Source organism: Hylobates moloch, unplaced genomic scaffold (genome assembly GCF_009828535.3).
Source record: "Hylobates moloch isolate HMO894 unplaced genomic scaffold, HMol_V3 SCAFFOLD_12, whole genome shotgun sequence".
NCBI classification, from domain to species: Eukaryota; Metazoa; Chordata; class Mammalia; order Primates; family Hylobatidae; genus Hylobates; species Hylobates moloch.
In genome coordinates, this window is record NW_026652287.1 from 37,857,098 (window position 1) to 37,878,522 (window position 21,425).

Below are 21,425 nucleotides of genomic sequence, written 5' to 3' on the forward strand. Positions count from 1 at the left end.
TTTCCCTCTCCCACGTGTCTGTTATCATCCCAGGTCCCAGCCGGCAGGGCAGCATTCGATAATACAGAATACGAGCCATATATAATCTAAATTTCCTAGAAGCCACATTAAAAAGATAAGCAGATGAAGTTAATTTTAATAACATGTTGCATTTAGCCCATTATATGGAAAATATTATCATTCCAGGCTGGGCGCAGTGGCTCACGCCTGTAATCCCAGCACTTTGGGAGGCCAAGGTAGGTGGATCACCTGAGGTCAGGAGTTCGAGACCAGCCTGGGCAACACAGTGAGACCCCGTATCTTTAAAAAAAATTATCCATTTTCGATTTCATATCTGTAAAAACTTAAAAGAAAAAAATCAAGTACTTCATAGCCACATGGAGCTAGTGGCCACCATATTGGACAAATGGCTCTAGGCTCTGTGTCTGATTCTGATAAGCCTACGTGAGCTTACACCTCCAGCATTGAGTTTTCTTGTTGCTGCTGGCACTTGGGATTTTTCCTGTCTTTTGACCTAGGCTGTGTGTTAAAAAATTATCTTTTGTCATACATGTATATGTTTATAGCTGGAGGAAGAGATCGATCAGTTCAGTCCACCATGTTGCTGGAAGTACTTTTATTTATTTGTTACAACAACCTTGTGAAGGAGGTACTCTTATGCCCAGTTTACAGATGAGGCACCTGGGGCATGTGGAGCTTAGGTGACTTGCCCAAAGCCACATGGCTGTTATGAGGCAGAGAACAGACCCAGATCGAGGTCTGCTTGCATTGCAAGTCTGTGCTCTGCCCACAATGCTGTTTTGCCACCTAATAACTTTCATTCTTCTTGCTTCATTTTCAGGAATTAGTTGCCATCAAGGGTTCTCTCCTCCCTGTCTCCTTACATGGTTCTGCTTATCCGGAGAGTAGCTCTTGGCCAAGACCTGGCAGTGGAGAGCCATGGACCAGTACAGCCTTGGAGATGAGGGTGCGCTCCCATCAGAAATGCACCTCCCTTCATTTTCAGAGAGCCAAGGGCTCAACTGCAGCGACACCCTCAACCGGGATTTGGGTCCCAACACGCGAGACTTTCTTTATGCTGGCCTGAGTGGTCTGCACCCGGACCCCAGCCTCTCAACGCCTGACATGTCCAGCGAGGTGCTGGAGGACAGCTTAGACACCCTGTCCCTGTACTCCGGGAAGGACAGTGATTCTGTGAAGCTGCTGGAGGAGTATGCAGATTCGGAGTCTCAGGCATCCTTACAAGGTGAGGCTGTCACCTGGGTAGAAGGGCCCTGCAGGATGTTCGACAGTTTCTGTGGCCAGCTAGGGACTGATTCTGCATGGATTGGTTAAGAAAATTTTTCCCTCCTACAGGTGACTTAGGGAATAGTCACCTTTTTTCCTACTTGGGAATTGTTCCCCAATTCTTTTTTTTTTTTTTTTTTGAGATGGAGTCTTGCTCTGTTGCCCAGGCTGGAGTGCAGTGGCGCGATCTCGGCTCACTGCAAGCTCCGCCTCCTGTGTTCACGCCATTCTCCTGCCTCAGCCTCCAGAGTAGCTGGGACTACAGGTGCCCGCCACCATGCCCGGCTAATTTTTTTGTATTTTTAGTAGAAACGGTTTTTCACCGCATTAGCCAGGATGGTCTCGATCTCCTGACCTCGTGATCCGCCCACCTCGGCCTCCCAAAGTGCTGGGATTACAGGCGTGAGCCACTGCACCCGGCCAATTCTTTTTTTTTTTTTAGGCAGAGTACAGTGGTGCATTCTCGGCTCACTGCAACCTCTGGCTTCCAGGTTCAAGCAATTCTCCGGCCTCAGCCTCCTGAGTAGCTGGATTACAGGCACCTGCCACCATGCCCGGCTAATTTTTGTATTTTTAGTAGAGATGGGGTTTCATCATATTGGCCAGGCTGGTCTTGAACCCCTGACCTCAAGTGATCCTCCCACCTCGGCCTCCCAAAGTAGTGGGATTACAGCGTGAGCCACCACGCTCGGCCCCCAATTCTTAGTAAAGGAAACAGAACACTCATTCTAGGGAATAATGTTCAGAAACTTAGGTGTTTGGGGATATCCTTATCTTTTGTGTGGTGTGTAGGCAGATGTTAGCATTTACTGAAGACTTTCTTTCCCATTACCACACCCTAGAGGCTGGTTTCACAGAAGACTTTCCTTCCCATTACCACACCTTCGAGGCTGATGTCACATTTCCAGAACGAACTGGGGTCCGGTCCCTTCTGATCTTTGGTTGTCAGACCTTCTTAGACCCCAGTGTCTTTATCCATAAAGCAGATGGACAATAATATCCTCTCTGCCTCCCCCCAGATTAAAACAAAAGAAGGAACTATTGTAAACACACTTCGTAGACCTTAAAGCACTGGAGAGATATTCGTTTTTGTTTGTTTGTTTGCTTGTTTGTTTGTTTGTTTGTTTTGGGACGGAGTCTCGCTCTGTCGCCCAGGCTGGAGTGCAGTGGCACAATCTCGGCTCACTGCAACCTCCGCCTCCCAGGTTCAAGTGATTCTTCTGCTTCAGCCTCCTTAGTAGCTGGGATTACAAGTGTGTGCCACCACAACCAGCTAACTTTTGTATTTTTAGTAGTGAAGGCGTTTCACTATGTTTCCCAGTCTGGTCTCGAACTCCTGAGCTCAAGCAATCTGCCCACCTTGGCCTCCCAAAGTGCTTGGGATTACAGGCGTGAACCACCACACCTGACCTCACTTGCAAATTTTTAAACATGTGGGTAAAGTCAGACATACATAGTCTTGCAGAGATAATATTAAGTATATAATTCCATTTAAGTTGTAAGAGTTGGTGTATTTGCTTTCATATTGAAGATAGACCTTCATACTGAGGGTCACTGAAATAGCTATTCCATTGGACTGTTAGACCATGTTCTTGCTGTTTGGACTGTTAAAGTGTTTCTGTGAACAACTTTGTACATGTTGAGTTTTCTTTTGGATTAGTTCTTTGAATATTTTCCTCAAAGTCAGTTTACCCAGACGGAGCATTAAACAATTTTATAGCTCTGGCCAGACATGGTGGCTTATGCCTATAATCCTAGCACTTTGGGAGGCTGAGGTGAGCGGATTGCTTGAGGTAAGGAGTTCCACTCCAGCCTAGCCAACATGGTGAAACCCCGTCTCTACTAAAAATATAATAATTTGGCCAGGCGTGGTAGCTCACGCCTGTAATCCCAGCACTTTGGGAGGCCGAGGCAGGCGGATCACGAGGTCAGGAGTTCAAGACCATCCTGGCTAAAGTGAAACCTGTCTCTACTAAAAATACAAAAATTATCTGGGCGTGGTGGTACGTGCCTGTAATCCCAGCTACTTGGGAGGCTGAGGCAGGAAAATCGCTTGAACCAGGGAGTCGGAGGTTGCAGTGAGCCGAGATTGCACCACAGCACTCCAGCCTGGCAACAGAGTAAGACTCCGTCACAAAAAAAAAAAAAAGAATTAGCCTGGCATGGTGGTGGGCGCCTGTAATCCCAGCTACTTGGGAGGCTGAGGCAGGAGAACTGCTTGAATCTGGGAGGTGGAGGTTACAGTGAGCTGAGATCATGCCACTGCACTCCAGGCTGGGCACAGAGTGAGACTCCGTCTCAACAAATAAATAAATAAATAAATGTTAAAAAACTGTAGAGCCCTTATAACACTGAGAAGATCAAGTGACTTCCCAGGCTCGTTCCTCTGTTTGCCTGTTTTTCAGTGTCTTTGCCAATTTTTTTTTTTTTTTTTTGAGACTGAGTCTTTCTCTGTCATCAGGTTAGAGTGCAGTGGCGCAATCTTGGCTCACTGCAACCTCCACCTCCCGGGTTCAGGGGTTCTCCTGCCTCAGCCTCCTGAGTAGCTGGGATTACAGGTGCCCACCACCATGCCCAGCTAATTTTTGTATTTTTAGTAGAGACGGGGTTTCACCATCTTGGCCAGACTGGTCTCGAACTCCTGACCTCATGATCCACCCTCCTCAGCCTCCCAAAGTGCTGGGATTACAGGCATAAGCCACTGTGCCTGGTCTCCTTGCCAATTTTTAAAAATGTTTTGTTTTCTAGTTTTATAGTTGCTTTAATAGGCTTTTTTTTTTTTTTTGAGATGGAGTCTTGCTCTATCGCCCAGGCTGGAGTGCAGTGGTGTGATCTCGGCTCACTGCAAGCTCCGCCTCCCGGGTTCACGCCATTCTCCTGCCTCAGCCTCCCGAGTAGCTGGGACCACAGGCGCCCGCCACTGCCCCCAGCTAATTTTTTGTATTTTTAGTAGAGATGGGGTGGTTTCACCGTGTTAGCCAGGATGGTCTCGATTTTAATAGGCATTTTTAAGTGATTGAGTAAGGCTAAGGACTTTCGCCTGAGGGAGCCCGGTTTCTCCTTGTTGAAACTGTTGGAGTTATTTGACTACTCATTATAGTAATTTCTCAGAGGACAAAGACAAAGGCCAAGCAAGTTCCATGACAAATGGCCACAGGCAGGATTGGGAGGAGAGTCTAGGCCTCAAGACTCCCAGCCCAGTTTCCCTTCTGCTGTGTCTGTCACACTGCATCTCATGAGCCACAGAGAATTTGCACGTTTGGAGCCTTTAGAGCAACCTCCTGCTCTTCCCATGCCCTGGCCCATTGAATTCTTGGATCCCATCTCCATAGTATCCCCGATAAATGATTATTTCCAAACTTGCCATCTTGGCTGGGAGCGGTAGCTCACGCACTTTGTAATCCCAGCACTTTGGGAGGCTGAGGTGGGAGGATTGCTTGAGGCCAGAAGTTTGAGACCAGCCTGGCCAACATGGCAAAACCCCGTCTCTACTAAAAATACAAGAATTAGCCTGGCATGGTGGCAGGCGCCTCTAATCCCGGCTACTCAGGAGGCTGAGGCAGGAGAATCACTTGAACCCAGGAGGCAGAGGTTGCAGTGACCCAAGATGGCGCCATTGCACTCCAGCCTGGGTGACAGAGTGAGACTCCATCTCAATAAACAAACTTGCCATCTGATAAGGCAGTTTAAGCCAGGCGCTATGTATGGTTCACGCCTGTAATCCCAGCACTTTGGGAGGCCAAGTCAGGAGGATTGCTTGAGTCCAGGAGATTGAGACTAACCTGGGCAACATAGTGAGACCCTGTCTCTACAACAAATAACAATTTAAAAATCAGCTGGGAGTGGTGGTGGCCTGTGTAGTCCCAGCTACTCAATAGGCTGAGGTGGGAGGATCACTTGAGCCCAGGACTTAGAGACTGCAATGAGCTGTGATCGCACCACTGTACTCTAGCCTGGGTGACAGAATAAGACCCTGTCTCAAGAAATAAAAATAAAAATTAGCTGGGCATGGTGGTGTGCACCTGTAGTCTCACCTGCTTGGGAGGCTGAGTCAGAAGGACTGCTCATGCCCAGGAGTTCAAGGCTGTGGTGAGCTATGATTGCGTCTGTGAATAACCCCTGCACTCTAGCCTGGACAACATAGTGAGACCCCATCTCTATTAAGAAAATAATAATAAATAAGAAATTAAAAAGGCAGGCTGGGTGCGGTGGCTCACACCTGTAATCCCAGCACTTTGGGAGGCTGAGGTGGGTGGATCACCTGAGGCCAGAAGTTCAAGACCAGCCTGGCCAACATGGTGAAACCCCATCTCTACTAAAAATACAAAAGTTAGTCGGGCATGGTGGCAGGTACCTGTAGTCCCAGCTACTGCGGAGGCTGAGGCTTGAACCTGGGAGGCGGAGGTTGCAGTGAGCCGAGATTGGGCCACTGCACTCTAGCCTGGACAACAGAGTAAGACTCAGTCTCAAAAAAATAAAAAAAATAAAAAAAAAAAGGCATTCTAATCCACCTTTCAGGTCAATCTAAAAAGTAGAAAAATATTTTATTATTCCTTCATCTAACATACAGTTATTGAGTGCCTGTGAGTGCCAGAATGGGAACTCTAGCACCTGAGAACACAGCAGTGAGCGAGGCCAAGTCCTTGCATCCATGGCCCTATGTTTCCAGTGGTGTGAGGTGAGCTTCCCTTTAATTTTCATTCATCAAGCCTAGCTCTGTCCCTTGGAGCAAGACAGGAACAGTCTGCTGTCTCCTGTATACACTGGCCCTTCAGATATTTGAAGACGTCTGACCTCTCCAAACTGAATATTCCCAGTTCCTTTAACTATTTCTTGGGTGATGTGATTCATAACTATATATTTTATCATTTTATCCAAGGGATACATAAAATATAAACAATTTACCTATACAAAAAGAGGAAAATAAAACCAGCTCATAGTCCTACTAGTCCATCTGATTCTTTCTTTTTCTTTCTTTCTTTTGTTTTCTTCTCTTTTTCTTTCCTTTCCTTTCCTTCTTTCCTTCTCTCCTTCTCTTTCTTTCTCTCTCTTTCTTTCCTTCCTTCCTTCTTTTTCTTTCTCTCTTTCTTTCTCTCTCTTTCTCTCTCTCTTTCCTTCCTTCCTCCTTCCTTCCTTTCTTTCTTTCTCTTTCTTCTTTCTTTCTTTCTTTCTTTCTTTCTTTCTTTCTTTCTTTCTTTCTTTCTTTCTTTCTTTCTTTCTTCTTTCTTTCTTTCTTTCTTTCTTTCTTTCTTTCTTTCTTTCTTTCTTCTTTTCCTTTTTCTTTGACAGAGTCCCACTCTGTCGCCCAGGCTAGAGTGCAGTGGTGCTATCTCAGCTTACTGCAGCTTCCGCCTCCTGGGTTCAAGCAGTTCTCATGCCTCAGCCTCCCAAATAGCTGGGATTACAGACACACACCACCATGCCCAGCTAATTTTTGTATTTTTGGTAAAGATGGGGTTTCACCATGTTGGCCAGGCTCGTCCTGAACTCCTGACCTCAAATGATCCGCCTGCTTCAGCCTCCTAAAGTGCTGGGATTACAGGTGTGAGCTACCACACCCAACTCAGATATTAGGTTGTTTATAACATTTCACCAGGAAAAGCAGTATGACAGTTTACTCCCTTGCAGCTAGATCTTTGTACAAAGCTACATTTATTTCCTTATGTGAAAACCCCAAAAACAGAATTGGCTGGGTGTGTGCAAGGATTTCCACTTTTCCAAGATTTTGGATAATATATTTCTAATTGCCTTTCCAAGAGTACCAGGTGATGGTGTGGTCATAAAGCCCAGCCCATTGCGGTCATGCTGCTCTGGAAGGGCTTCAGCCTGCAGTCATCCCTCCATGCGTGGCACCAAGTCCGGGTGCCATCCTGCAGGGCTTCTGTTCCCCTCACCTGCTCCTGAACCTTGTTTACTTTGAGTGGAGCAAGAGTTCTTGCGCGACACTTACAAGGCCACCATGGTTCTAAGAGGTGTGGAGTGCCTTAGTTGCGCTTTTTGCTTGGGTGCCTTGGCTGTGTATAACCTGTGCTTTCTCCCTCTCTTTAGACCTGGGGCTAGGTGTGCTTAAGGCTAAAGAGGCTGACGAAGGAGGAAGGGCCACCTCGGGGAGTGCCAGGAAAGGAAAGCGGCAGCACAATTCCCCTCAAAACCCACTTCTGGACTGCAGCCTGTGCGGGAAGGTGTTCAGCAGCGCCAGTTCTCTGAGCAAGCACTACCTGACACACAGCCAGGAAAGGAAGCACGTCTGCAAAATCTGCAGCAAGGCCTTTAAGCGCCAGGACCACCTGTATGTAGGAGTCTGGTCAGAAAAACGTCTGTTCAGGGGCTGGGGGTGGGGACATGTTCCTGGGTCTTCTTCCTATCCTCCCAGATCAACCTGTCTCATCCTCTGTTGGGTTTTCCAGATGTGTATTACCTCTGCTCAGCCGCAGCCACAGCCACTCCATGCTTTTTTTTTTTTTGTCTGTCATCCAGGCTGGAACGTAGTAGCATGATCTCGGCTCACTGCAACCTCCGCCTCCCGGGTTCAAGTGATTCTCCTGCCTAGCCTCCTGAGTAGCTGGGATTACAGGCACCCGCCACCACACCCAGCTAATTTTTGTATTATTTTTAGTAGAGACAGGGTTTTGCCATATTGGCCAGGCTGGTCTTGAACTCCTGACCTCAAGTGATCCTCCTGCCTCAGCCTCCCAAAGTTCTGGGATTACAGGCGTGAGCCACCGTGCCCAGCCCGCTCCGTTCTTCTCACACCATCAGAGCGCAGGGAAGAGAGTGGGCGCTGTCCCAGCCCCTAAATTCACGCCTGTGAGGAAGCCACTGCTTCTGTTTGCAGACGGGCCCCTTGTGGGTTAAAAACGCCTAACAGCTGGCTCCTGAGTCAATTGTGTCATGGGAGGAGTTGGGCTAACTTTATAGAGCTATGTCCTGAGTCTCTGGTATGTGTCTGAGGAAAACGGATCTGTGTTCTCTGTGTGTTGGGATAGCATGGGACAGGAAAGATGAGATGCCTGCTTCTAGACCATGGCAATGGAGCATTAACCCTTGTTTTTCTTTTTCTTTTTTTTTTTTTGAGACGGAGTCTTGTTCTGTCACCCAGGCTGGAGTGCAGTGGCGCGATCTTGGCTCACTACAACCTTCGCCTCCCAGGTTCAAGCGATTCTCCTGCCTCAGCCTCCCGAGCAGCTGGGACTACAGGCGCATGCCACCCCGCCCAGCTAATTTTTGTATTTTTAGTAGAGATGGGGTTTCACCATATTGGCCAGGCTGGTCTCAAACTCCCGACCTCGTGATCCACTTGCCTCAGCCTCCCAAAGTGCTGAGATTACAAGCGTGAGCCACCGCGCCCGGCCCCAGCTTTGTTTTTCTTTTCTTTTCTTTTTGTTTTGTTTTTCTTTTTTAAAAAACTCATTCTGTTCCTTTTAACTTTTGACTTAAAAAGTGTCGGGAGCAACATTTCCTTTTTTTTTTTTTTTTTTTTTTTGGACAGTCTTGATCTGTCACTCAGGCTGGAGTGCAGAGGTTTGATCTCAGCTCACTGCAGCCTCTTCCTCCTGGGTTTAAGTGATTTTCCTGCCTCATCCTCTTGAGTAGCTGGGACTACAGGCATGCACTACCATGCCTGGCTAATTTTTGTATTTTTAGTAGAGACAGGGTTTCTCCATATTGGCCAGGAGTAGACGCCTGGCCTCAAGTGATCTGCGCGACTCGGCCTCCCCAAAGTGCTGGGATTACAGGTGTGAGCCACCGCTTAATGTCTTGGAAATGATAAGCTTGTCTTGCCTGTGGGGGAAGGAAAGACAGATATTTTTCAAACCAGGAGACCTGCAAGTGGGAGATGAAAGTACTTTGCATTCTTACTGGGCTCCTCCCTTTCACAAGGGGCTTTGACTAATCCATCTTTCATCTTATCCTCTCACCCACACCTACCCCAGGAAAAGGAGCCAATTTGCTCATGTCACAAGTTGGTAACAGCTGGGGTAGAACTTAGGTCTCCTCATTCCCTCTCTGTTGCTTCCCTCAGACAGAGGCCGAGGGTGAGCCTTTGGGGAAAGACTTTATGATTTAGTCCACATCGACTAGGACTGTCCAGAGCAGGGCTGTTGGGGGCCCAGAGGGTGATGTACTCCTCTGCTTATGTTTATAATGTGTTAATGCAGAGGTAGGTGTGATGCAATACATATTTACATGCATTTCTGTTTGCAGAAACTATAGGCACATTTGGCTGTTTGGCTCTATAATGTTTCTATGGATTGGGCCTCTGTAAATTGGCTTCTTTGCTGTGGGGGGTTCCAGGTAGCATCTTCTTAGAGGTCTCCTACGGTAAGGCACAGATTTCCCTTGTTAAAGGAAGGATCGTCCCCAAGTTAGCATCTCCTCCAGTCTATTCTGCAGAATTCTGGTTCTCAGGAATGCCAATAGGGGCTTTTTGAAAACAAAACCAAAAACAGTTCTCTGGGCAAATAAGTTTGAGAGACACTGAAAGTTAAACAGGTCTCTCTCTGTATGGCTTTTACATTTGCTACTGTGCGCCGGGTACAGTGGCTCACGCCTGTAATCTCAGCACTTTGGGAGGCCAAGGCGGGCAGATCACTTGAGGGTCAGGAGTTCGAGACCAGCTTGGCCAACAAGGCAAAATCCCGTCTCTATTAAAAATACAAAAATTAGCTGGGCGTGGTGGCACGCACCTGTAGTCCCAGCTACTTGGATGCTGAGGCACAGGAATCGCTTGAACCTGGAGGGCAGAGTTGCAGTGAGCCTAGATCGTGCCATTGCATTCCAGCCTGGGTGACAGAGCAAGACTCCATCTCAAAAACAAAAAATTAATTAATTAAATTTGCTACTGTGCATTGTGAACCTCCAAAGAGTGAATGGTGTTTTTTCAAAACTTATTTATCAGCTGCGCCAAAGTCCTTGAGGAGCAACTCTGGAGGTCTGTGTGTTCCTTGGGAACCCATTCTGGGGAAGTCTGATCTGGCCTCAGTGGATTTTTTTATTTTTATTTTTTAAAATTTTATTTATTTATTGAGATAGAGTCTCACTCTGTCACCCAGGCTGGAGTGCAGTGGTGCGATCTCAGCTCACTGCAACCTTCATCTCCTGGGTACAAGTGATTCTCTTGCCTCAGCCTCCCCAGTAGCTGGGATTACAGGCATGTGCCACCACACCCAGCTAAATTTTTTGTATTTTTAGTAGAGACGGGTTTTACCGTGTTGGCTAGGCTGGTCTCAAACTCCTGACCTCAAGTGATCCACCCACCTCGGCCTCCCAAAGTGCTGGGATTACAGGCATGAGCCACTGTGCCCCACTGGTTTTTTTTTTTTTTTTTTACTTTTCTGTAAGGGGTTTGCTTAAAGGTGAGGGGAGAGGAACTCCCCTGCCAGATGGCTTTGACTGAAGCAGGGTTTGCTGGGTGGTCTTTCCTCGTGGGGGCTGAGTACAATTTCCGAATTGTGGTGCAACTGTACCACAGACTTTTGGGGGCCGCTAGGGTCCTACAGCAGAAAGCCTGGTCCCAGGTGCCCCGGTGACGCCCCTGCTTGTGTCTGGCTCCAGGACCGGGCACATGCTCACCCACCAGAAGACAAAGCCCTTCGTGTGCATCGAGCAGGGCTGTAGCAAGAGCTACTGCGACTACCGCTCTCTACGCCGGCACTACGAGGTCCAGCACGGCCTGTGCATCCTGAAGGAAGCCCCCCCGGAGGAAGAGGCCTGCGGGGACTCCCCCAACGCCCACGAGTCGGCCGGCCAGCCGCCTCCCAGCAGCCTGCGGTCCCTGGTGCCCCCAGAGGCCAGGTCCCCTGGCTCCCTCCTGCCCCACCGGGACCTCCTGCGCCGCATCGTGAGTAGCATCGTCCACCAGAAGACCCCTTCTCCTGGCCCAGCCCCGGCGGGGGCTTTAGACAGCGAAGGGAGGAACACTGCCTGTCCCTGCCCCGCCTCATCGGGGTCCTTGTCCTGCACCCCAGCCGGCCCCCCCGCGGAGCTTCCCGAGGAGCCTCGCCTCCCACACAAAGAGCCGGCCACTGACGTGTTCACAGCCCCTAATTCCAGGGCCGCCGAGAACGGCGCCCCCGACCCGTCAGAGCCGGAGCCAGATACCGCGCTGCTCCAGGCCCGGTCCACCGCGGAGTGCTGGCCCGAAGGCGGCTCCGTGCCTGCCTGCCTGCCTCTCTTCCGAGGCCAGACGGTCCCTGCCAGTTCCCAGCCATCAAGTCACAGCTTCCAGTGGCTCCGGAACCTGCCGGGCTGCCCCAAAAGCAAAGGCAACAACGTGTTTGTTGTCCACAAGCCCTCGGCTGTGCCCTCGCGGGAGGGCTCCGAGTCTGGCCCGGGACCCAGCAGCGCAAGCCCCTCGGAGGAGTCCCCGCCTGGCCCCGGCGGCGGCCTGGAGGACGCGCTGCCCTTCCCTCCCGCGCTCCTCAGGGTCCCCGGGGAGGCCCGGAGCGACCCCAGGTCGGCCAGCGGAGAAGATGACCCCTGCGCCCCCAAGAAGGTCAAGCGCGACTGCGACTCCTTCTTGTGCAAGAACCCCGGGGAGCCCGGCCTCCAGGAGGCCCAGAAGCCAGGGGGGCTCCCTGCGGATGCCTCGCCGCTCTTCCGCCAGCTCTTCCTCAAGTCGCAGGAGCCTCTTGTGAGCCACGAGCAGATGCAGGTGTTCCAGATGATCACCAAGTCCCAGCGGATCTTCTCCCACGCCCAGGTGGCAGCAGCCTCCTCCCAGCTCCCTGCGCCCGAGGGCAAGTCAGCCGCCCTGAGGCCGCTGCAGGGGCCGTGGCCGCAGCAGCCCCCGCCACTGGCTCTTGCTGTGGACTGTCTCCACGCCGGCCTTGGAAACCCTGAGGCAGAGGGCTCCCCAGCCCGCAGGAGAAAAACCACACCCGGGGTTCCCAGAGAGGCCTCCCCCGGCAACACGAGACGAGACGCAAAGAGGGGACTGAAAGAGGCCGCGGTTCCAACACCCCTTGCAGCGCCGTCTCTGGACCCTTCCAGGAATCCAGACATCTCTTCTCTGGCCAAGCAGTTGCGATCCTCTAAAGGAACCTTGGACCTGGGGGACATCTTCCCCTCCACAGGCCAACGACAGACCCAGTTAGTTGGGGAGGAGCCACCGGGAGCTTCGCTGCCCGGGAAGCAGGCCCCAGCAGAGAATGGCACGGCTTCAAGGACCACGAAAGGTGAAAAGGCCCCAGCCTGCTCCCGGGGTGGAGGCTACCGGCTCTTGGGCAACCCCAGGGCCCCGCGATTCTCTGGCTTCCGGAAAGAGAAGGTGAAGATGGATATGTGCTGTGCGGCTTCTCCGAGCCAGGTAGCCATGGCCTCCTTCTCATCGGCCGGGCCCCCGGCAGATCTCTCCAAGTCCAAGCTGACAATATTCAGCAGAATCCAGGTACCAGCTCTCTCTCACGTGGCCTGACCAGAGTGGAGTGAGTTTCCTTTGCATTTGTTAGTTGTCCAGGCATTTTATTTCATTTCAGAAAGTCCCTAGATGCAATTTTACAGAGGAAGGAATTAAGGTTCCACAAGATTGTGGTTTTCCCCACTTAAAAAAAAAAAGGACAGAATGAGGCCAGGTGAGGTGGCTTATGCCTGTAATCCCAGCCCTTTGGGATGGGAGGCCGAAGTGGGGAGACTGCTTGAGCTCAGGAGTTCGAGATCGGCCTAGGCAACATGGCAAAACCCAGTCTCTACCAAAATTTAAAAAAATTAGCTGGGCGTGGTGGCACATGCTTGTGGTCCCAGGTACTCGAGAGGCTGAGGTGGGAGAATTGCTTGAACCTGGGAGGTGGAGGTTTCAGTGAGCTGAGATTTCGTCTCTGCACTCCAGCCTGGGCAACAGAGCAAGACCCTGTCAAAAAAAAAAAAAAAAAAAAAGATCAACATGAGGATATCCCAGAGTTGTTCAAAACACTGTTATCTCATGAAACCTTTTTTTGCTTGTTTTTTTTTTTTTTCTGGTTTCCCTTTGGATTTGCCTTTTTAGAATCTTCAGAGGATATGAAGGTAGATGCCCTCTTTCCTTTAAGATTCCTGCTTGAAATGGCCATGTGTTTTCTGATTGTGAGTCATGGTTTCCACGAGCACAAGTGGGCACCTGCATCGTGCCCCACACTTAAGCACATTGATAATTATTCACTGGTTCCTCCAGACATTGTGCTTGGAGGGCCTGGTCCGAAGAGCTCATCCAGGTCTCCCGACTCCAGGTCCAACCTGGGCAACATGGTGAAAACCTGTCTCTACCAAAATTTAAACAAATTAGTTGGGCATGGTGGTGCACGCCTGTGGTCCCAGCTACTCAGGAGGATGAGTAGCTTCCCATCATACCACAGCTATCTCATTTTTGTTTTATTAACAGCTTTATTATTCAGGTGCCATATAATGCACCATTTTATTTTTTATATATATTTTTAGAGATGGGGGGGGTCTCGCTATGTCGCCCAGCCTGGTCTTGAACCCCTGGGCTCAAGCAATCCTCTCATTTCGGCCTCCTAAAGTGTTGGGATTACAGGCATGAGCCACCATGCCCAGCCAAATCCACTACTTTATTTTATTTTTTAAATTTATTTTATTTATTTATTTATGATGGAGTCTCACTCTGTCACCCAGGCTAGAATGCAGTGGCGCTATCTCAGCTCACTGCAACCTCCGCCTCCTGGGTTCAAGCAGTTCTGTGCCTCAGCCTCCGAGTAGCTGGGGTTACAGGCATGCGCCACCACGTCTGGCTAATTTTTGTATTTTTAGTAGAGACAAGGTTTCACCATCTTGGCCAGGCTGGTCTTGAACTCCTGACCTCGTGATCCACCCGCCTCGGCCTCCCAAAGTGCTGAGATTACAGGTGTGAGCCACTGTGCCTGGCCAAATTTATTTTTGAGACAGAGTCTCACTCTGTTGCCCAGGCTGGAGTATAGTGGTGCAATCTTGGCTTACTGCAGCCTTTGCCTTCCAAGTTCAAGCAATTCTCCTGCCTGGGCCTTCCAAGTAGCTGGGATTACAGGCACACATCACCATGCCCAGCTAATTTTTGTATTTTTAGTACAGCCAGGGTGTCACTATGTTGGCCAGGCTGGTCTTTCCTGACCTCAGGTGATCTGCTTGCCTCGGCCTCCCAAAGTGCTGGGATTACAGGCATGAGTCCTGGTACCCGGCCTGAATACACCATTTTAAAGTGTAGCATTGGGTAATTTGTGGTCTATTCACAAGATCATGCAGCCATCCCCACTCTTTACCAGAACAGTTTCATCTCCCCAAAAGGAACCCCACATTTCTTAGTTGTTACCCACAATCTCACCCTCCCCCCAGGGCCTGGCAGCCACGAGTCTCCTTTCTGTCTCTGTGGATGTGTCTGTTCTGGACATTGCATATGAGTGGAATCGTGCACTCTGTGGCTTTCGTGTCTGGCTTCGTTCACTCAGCATGACGTTTTCCAGGCTCATCTGTGGGGTGGCAAACGGCAGAGCTGCATTCCTTTCCATGACTGAGTGATCCTCTGTTGGATGGATAAGGCCGTGTTTTATTTGTCTGTTCATCAGTGGATGGACATTTGGGTTGTTTCCACTTTTTGGCTATTTTGAATATAGTGCTGCTGTGAATATTCACCCATGTACAAATTTTTATGGGGATTTATGTTCTAGGAGTCAAATCGCCGGTCGTACAGCAGCTCTCTGTTTTAGGTCTGAGGAACTACTAGGCTATTTTGCTTGTTTCCTCTTCCCACCCACAGTGTATAAGGGCTGCACATTCTCCATGTCCTCACTAACACTTGTTATTGTCCGTGGTTTGTTTAAATTATAACTACCCTGGCGAGTGTGAAGCAGTATCTCATTGTGGTTTGTTTTGATTTGTATTTCCCCGTGGCTGCTGATGTTGAACACCTTTCTGTGTGCTTATTGGCCATCTGTGTATCCTTCTAGAAGAAATGTCTGTTCAGGTCCGTTGCTTATTTTTTAAAATCAAATTACTATTTTTTGAGTTCTCTATATATTCTGGATGCAAGACCCTTATCTGACACATGACTTGCAAATATTCTCTCATTTTGTGGTCTGTCTTTTCACCTTATTTATGATACCATTTGCAGGACAAAAGTTTTTAATTTTTTTTTTTTTTTTTGAGACAGGATCTCACTCTGTCACTCAGGCTGGAGTGAAGTTGTGCGATCATGGCTCACTGCAACCTTGAACTCCTGGGCTCAAGTGATTCTCCCACCTCAGCCTCCTGAGTCGCTGGGACCTCAGGCCCACGCCAGTATGCCAGGCCAATTTTTGTATTTTTTGTAGAGATGGGGTTTCGCCATGTTGCCCAGACTGGTCTCAAACTCCTGGGCTGAAGCAATCCTCCCACCTCGGCCTCCCAAAGTCCTGGGGTCACAGGCATGAGCCACCATGCCTGGCTAAAAGTTTTACATTTTGATGAAGTCTAATTTGCCTGTTTTGCTTTGATGTCTTACCTATGAAACCACTGTCTAATCCAAGGTCATGAAGATTTACTCCGATGTTTTCTTCTGAAAGTCTGTAGTTTGAGCTCTTCTTGCCTCTTCATTTCGGATGTGTTGGTTCAGATGCATTTTCATCTTCAGGGTGGAAACATCTACAGGCTCCCCCATCCGGTGAAGGAAGAGAACGTTGCAGGCGGAGGGTAAGTTAAGAAGCCACCGATCCTGCATGCACCCCGACAGGAGTCCTCTGGCCTTCCTGTGCCGGCCCTGGACAAGTGAGTGGGGAGGATGCTTTCAGTCCTAATGGGATTAGGGTACAGCCTTCATTTTTTAGGATTTATCAAGGGTAGTCAGGCTGGGCATGGTGGCTCACGCCTGTAATCCCAGCACTTCAGGAGGCTGAGGCAGGGGGATCATTTGAGGTCAGGAATTCGAGACCAGCCTGGCCAGCATGGTGAAACTCTGTCTCTACTAGAAATATAAAAATTAGCCACGTATAGTGGCACACACCTGTAATCTTAGGTACTTGGAAGGCTGAGGCACGAAAATCACTCGAACCCAGGAGGCGGAGGTTACAGTGAGCCAAGATGGTGCCACCACACTCCAGCCTGGGCAACAGAGTGAGACTCCATCTCCAAAAAAAAAAAAGTCAGTGGATTGGAGTTATAGACCAAAAAAAAAAAAAAATCAGTGATGAAGGACAGGGTCCTAATCTCCCAGTCTTCTTTCCTGCCATGTCCCACAGTAACCAGCAAAACAGCAGTCCCACAGACTGGACGGAGCCCAGGAGCACTTTTGTCTGCAAGAACTGCAACCAGATGTTTTATACAGAGAAAGGGCTGAGCAGCCACATGTGTTTTCACAGCGACCAGTGGCCGTCACCTCGAGGGAAGCAGGAACCGCAGGTGAAGGGGGACGACCAGTGGCTTGGTGGTTACTGGGTTTCTGGCAGGCCTGTGGGGAGTAAACGAGACTGGTGTCACTTATCTCAGGATGGGGACGTCACTCTGGGTTGGGGGCTGGAGTCAGGCTGTGTGGCTCTCCAGGGGCAGGCCATTGCCATGGGCTGCAGCAGCTCTCCAGCTTAGTCTGTGCCACAGACTCACTGCTGTTTTCTATGACAGCTTTTTTTGCTGAAGCAGCTCTTCCTTTCCCTACCTACCTTATCTCTTAAAGAGCCATCTCTTCTCTTCTGTGTTTAGGTGTTTGGCACAGAGTTTTGCAAGCCGCTAAGACAGGTGCTGAGGCCAGAAGGGGACAGGCATAGTCCCCCAGGAGCCAGGAAGCCCTTGGACCCCACAGCTGCAGCCCCTTTGGTGGTCCCCCAGTCGATCCCCGTGGTTCCAGTGACCCGACACATAGGGAGCATGGCCATGGTGGGTGCTTGTCGGTCTGCCTGCTTCCTGCCACTGCCCCCAGCTGCTGGGGGAAGCCGTAGGAAAAACCCAAACCAGATACCACAGAAAATCTTTGACTCCAGGCTGGGCGTAGTGGCTCACACCTGTAATCCCAGCACTTTGGGAGGCTGAGGCGGGTGGATTGCCTGAGCTCAGGTATTCAAGACCAGCTTGGGCAACGTGGTGAAACCCTGTCTCTACTAAAAATACAAAAAAATTATCTGGGCATGGTGGCAGGCACTTGTAAACCCAGCTACTCGGGAGGCTGAGGCCTGAGAATCACTTGAACCCGGGAAGCAGAGGTTGTAGTGAGCTGAGATCACACCACTGCACTCTAGCCTGGGTAACAGAGTAAGAATCTGTCTCAAAAAAAAAAAAAATCTTGATCCAGAAGAACCTGGTTTGCATGTTAATTCAGTCATTCAGCATTCACTGAGCCCCTCTGCCAGGCCCTCTGCTGGGTGGTGCTGGGGACACAGAGGTGACCACAATAGCCTGGGCCCTGCCTCCCAGGGTTCCCAGTCCAGTGGAGGAGACAGGCCTGTCCCCAGACAGTGACAACCCAGAGTGGGCAGAGCTGGGAGCAGAGGGAGCCCAGAGAGTTCCCAGGCGGCTCCTGACCCAGCCTGAGGAGGTAAGGGAGGGCTTCCTGGAGGAGGAGGTATGGGAGCTGAGACCTGGAGGATGAGGAGGAGTAGGGCTGGCAGAGCAGAGGGGAGATTTTGTGGAGGCGAGAGAGAGCATGGTGAGTTACGAGTGATCAGTCTCGTAGGGCTTGTCTCTGCAGCCTGTAGTGGAGGACTCCCTACTGGAGAAGCTCCTGCTGGACTCGGGGACAGAGTCCATGGACCTGAAGGTCCCCTGAGTCAGTGGCTGGGTCATTTGGGTGCTTGTCATTTGGGTTGAGCAGCATTTCTTTCTTGTCACCATCACACTGTATCTCTGGGGATTTCTCTGTTTTTAAGGGCCAGTCATCTTAATGATTGAGGCTGTTCTCACACAGAGTCAGGGGCTTTGCTGGGGCAGTGGGTGCAGGAGAAGGCTGCAGCCGGATCATCGCCAGGCTCAGTACCTCCGGTCTGGCCCAGGTGTGGCCGGCCTCCTTCGCCGGGCGTGCATTTCCTAGTTTCCTGTCTCTGGCCAGTCTCCTTTTCCTGTTCTCTTTCCATCCTGGAGATGGAGTGGAGTGGTGCAGTAGGCGGCTTCAGGTGACCACTTGTGGTTCTAAACTTCTTCAGGGACAAGAGAAAGACGGGGAGGAGCGAGACAGCAAGGAGAGCAGCCAGCAGAGAAAGCGGAAGAAGCGGCCCCCACCCAAGGGGCTGTTCATCCCTCCTCTACCCTCCACGGCTGGGGAGCCCGGCCCTGCAGGATGCCACCAGAGCCGCCTGCAGTCGCCCATGTTCCTGGTGGACTGCCTCCTGAAGGGCTTATTCCAGTGCTCCCCCTACACACCGCCCCCAATGCTCAGCCCCATCCGGGAGGGCTCTGGGGTGTACTTCAACACCCTTTGTTCCACATCCACTCGGGCCAGCCCTGACCAGCTCATCAGCTCCATGCTCGGTGAGTGAGGCTGGGGCACTCACTCTGTGATCCCAGGGTGGATTGCCTGCAGACCACAGCCACTCTCCCTTGTAGCATTGGGTTCAGTGATTGTCTCCTGCTTGGGTGTACCTAGTCTGAGGGTTCCTTTGCCATTCAGATGCGCCCCAGGACTGATCTAAGTGCCTTCTAGTGCATAGAATTTTACAGCCCGAAAGAAAACGTAGAGGCCATTTAGCCTGACCATGCTTCTGCTTGACCTTCTGTGTCATTTTCTTTTTCTTTTTTGAGGCAGGGTCTTGCTCTGTCACCCAGGCTGGAGTGCAGTGGCTTGATCACAGCTCACTGCAGCCTCGATCTCCTGGTCTCAAGCGATCCTCCAGCCTCAGACTCCCAAACAGTTGGGACTACAGGTGCGCATCACCACACCTGGCTAATTTTTTATTTTTCATAGAGATCGGGTCATGCTATGTTGTCCAGGCTGGTCTCGAGCTCCCGGACTCGTGATTTTGCTGCCTTGACCTCCCAAAGTACTGGCATTAAATGTGTGAGCCACCCTGTCCAGCCTGTGCCATTTCCTTTTTTTTTTTTGAGACAGAGTATCACTCTTGTCACCCAGGCTGGAGTGCAGTGACGTGATCTTGGCTGACTGCAACCTCCAACTCCCAAATTCAAGCAATTCTCCTGCCTCAGCTTCCCAAGTAGCTGGGACTACAGGCGTGCGCCATCATGCCTGGCTAATTTTTGTCTTTTTAGTAGAGATGGGATTTCACCATGTTGGCCAGGCTAGTCTCGAGCTCCTGACTTCCAGAGATCCACCCTCCTCAGCCTCCCAAAGTGCTGGGATTACGGGTGTGAGCCACCGCGCCTGGCCTGGCCTATGTAATTTTCCTAACAGATTTATTGAGCTGTACTTCACATACCATGCAAATCACCCATTTAGAGTATGCAGTGTTTTTTAGGATATTCACAAGGCCGTGCACCCATCACACAGTCTTTTGTTTTGTTTTGTTTTTTGAGACGGAGTCTCACTCTGTCGCCCAGGCTGGAGTGCAGTGGCGCAATCTCGGCTCACTGCAAGCTCCGCCTCCTGGGTTTATGCCATTCTCCTGCCTCAGCCTTCCGAGTAGCTGGGACTACAGGCGCCTGCCACCACGCCCGGCTAATTTTTTGTATTTTTGGTAGAGACGGGGTTTCACTGTGTTAGCCAGGATGGTCTCGATCTCCTGACCTCGTGATCCGCCAGCCTCTGCCTCCCAAAGTGCTGGGATTACAGGCGTGAGCCACCGCACCCAGCCAACACACAGTCTTAATTTTAGAGCATGCTTAGCATCCCCAGAAGAAGCCGGAGCTCATTCGCAGTGACTCCGCCCGTATCCCCACAGTCCCTTCTTCCCCCAGCCTGGGCACCCAACTCGTCTGCCTTCTCTCTTTGGATTTGCCTATTCAGGACATTTCATGTAAGTAGAATCATACAATATGCAGCCTTTTGTGTCTAGTTTATTTCACTTGGCATGTTTTCAGAGTCTCTTCATATTGTAGTGCATATCAGTGCTCAATTCCTTTTTATGGCTGAACATTTTTCCTTTGTACAGATGGGCCCCATTTTGTTTATTCATCAGTTGATGGACATTTGGGTTGTTTCCACTTTGGGCTATTATGAATAATGCTGCCATAAACATTCATATAGAAATTTTTTGGGTTTTTTTGGGAGACAAGGTCTCACTCTGTCACCCAGGCTGGAGTGCAGTTGTATGATCACAGCTCACTGCAGCTTCAACCTCCTGGGCTCAACTGATCCTTCTGCTTCGGCCTCCAGAGTAGCTAGGCCTACAGGCATGCACCCCCATGCCTGGCTAATTTTTTGTAATTTATTTTATGTAGGGAGGGGGGTCTTGCCATGTTGCCCAGATTGGTCTCAAACTCTGAGGTGGGCCAGGCATGATGGCTCATGCCTGTAATCCTAGCAATTTGGGAGGCTGGGGCAGGTGGATCACCTAAGGTCAGGAGTTCGAGACCAGGCTGGCCAACATGGCAAAACCTTGTGTCTACTAAAAATATAAAAATTAGCCGAGCATGGTGGTGGGTGCCTATAATCCCGGCTACTCAGGAGGCTGAGGCAGGAGAATCGCTTGAACTGAGGGTGCAGTGTTGGGAACAGGCCCCCCAAAATCTGGCCATAAACTGGCCCCAAAACTGGCCATAAACAAAATCCCTGCAGCACTGTGACATGTTCATGATGGCCATGGCGCCCACGCTGGAAGGTTGTAGGTTTACCGGAATGAGGGCAAGGAACACCTGGCCCACCCAGGGTGGAAAACTGCTTAATGGCATTCTTAAACCACAAACAATAGCATGAGCTATCTGTGCCTTAAGGACATGCACCTGCTGCAGATAACTAGCCAGACCTATCCCTATATTTCGGCCCATCCCTTTGTTTCCCGTAAGGAATACTTTTAATTGATCTAAAAATCTATAGAAACAATGCTTATCACTGACTTGCTGTCAATAAATATGTGGGTAAATCTCTGTTCAGGGCTCTTAGCTCTGAAGGCTGTGAGACCCTGATTTCCCACTCCACACCTCTATATTTCTGTGTGTGTCTTTAATTCCTCTAGCGCCGCTGGGTTAGGGTCTCCCTGACCGAGCTGGTCTCAGCAGTGGAGGTTGCAGTGAGCCGAGACTGTGCCATTTCACTTCAGCCTGGGCGAAAGAGCTAAACTTGGTCTCAAAAAAAAAAAAAAAAAACTGGTGTGAAACAATCCTCC

General features: G+C 50.2%; 1 protein-coding gene across 6 annotated transcripts in view; it reads left to right on the forward strand.

Moving 5' to 3' along the window:
• The window catches only part of ZNF541 (zinc finger protein 541), a 53,382-nt gene that overhangs the window by 17,299 nt on the left and 14,658 nt on the right, over nt 1–21,425 (forward strand). For 3 of the 6 annotated variants that reach the window (XM_032169327.2, XM_058425705.1, XM_058425706.1), the window contains exons 3-9: nt 842–1,246; nt 7,336–7,576; nt 10,843–12,676; nt 15,860–15,918; nt 16,464–16,623; nt 16,921–17,094; nt 18,354–18,678. In XM_032169327.2, coding sequence (XP_032025218.1) covers nt 940–1,246; nt 7,336–7,576; nt 10,843–12,676; nt 15,860–15,918; nt 16,464–16,623; nt 16,921–17,094; nt 18,354–18,678 — 3,100 coding nt within the window. In that variant the 5' untranslated portion in view covers nt 842–939. Of the gene's footprint in view, nt 1–841; nt 1,247–7,335; nt 7,577–8,115; nt 8,226–10,842; nt 12,677–15,859; nt 15,919–16,463; nt 16,624–16,920; nt 17,095–18,353; nt 18,679–21,425 lie in introns of those variants that run through there. The other 3 variants (XM_058425709.1, XM_058425707.1, XM_058425708.1) reach the window with 3 other exon arrangements.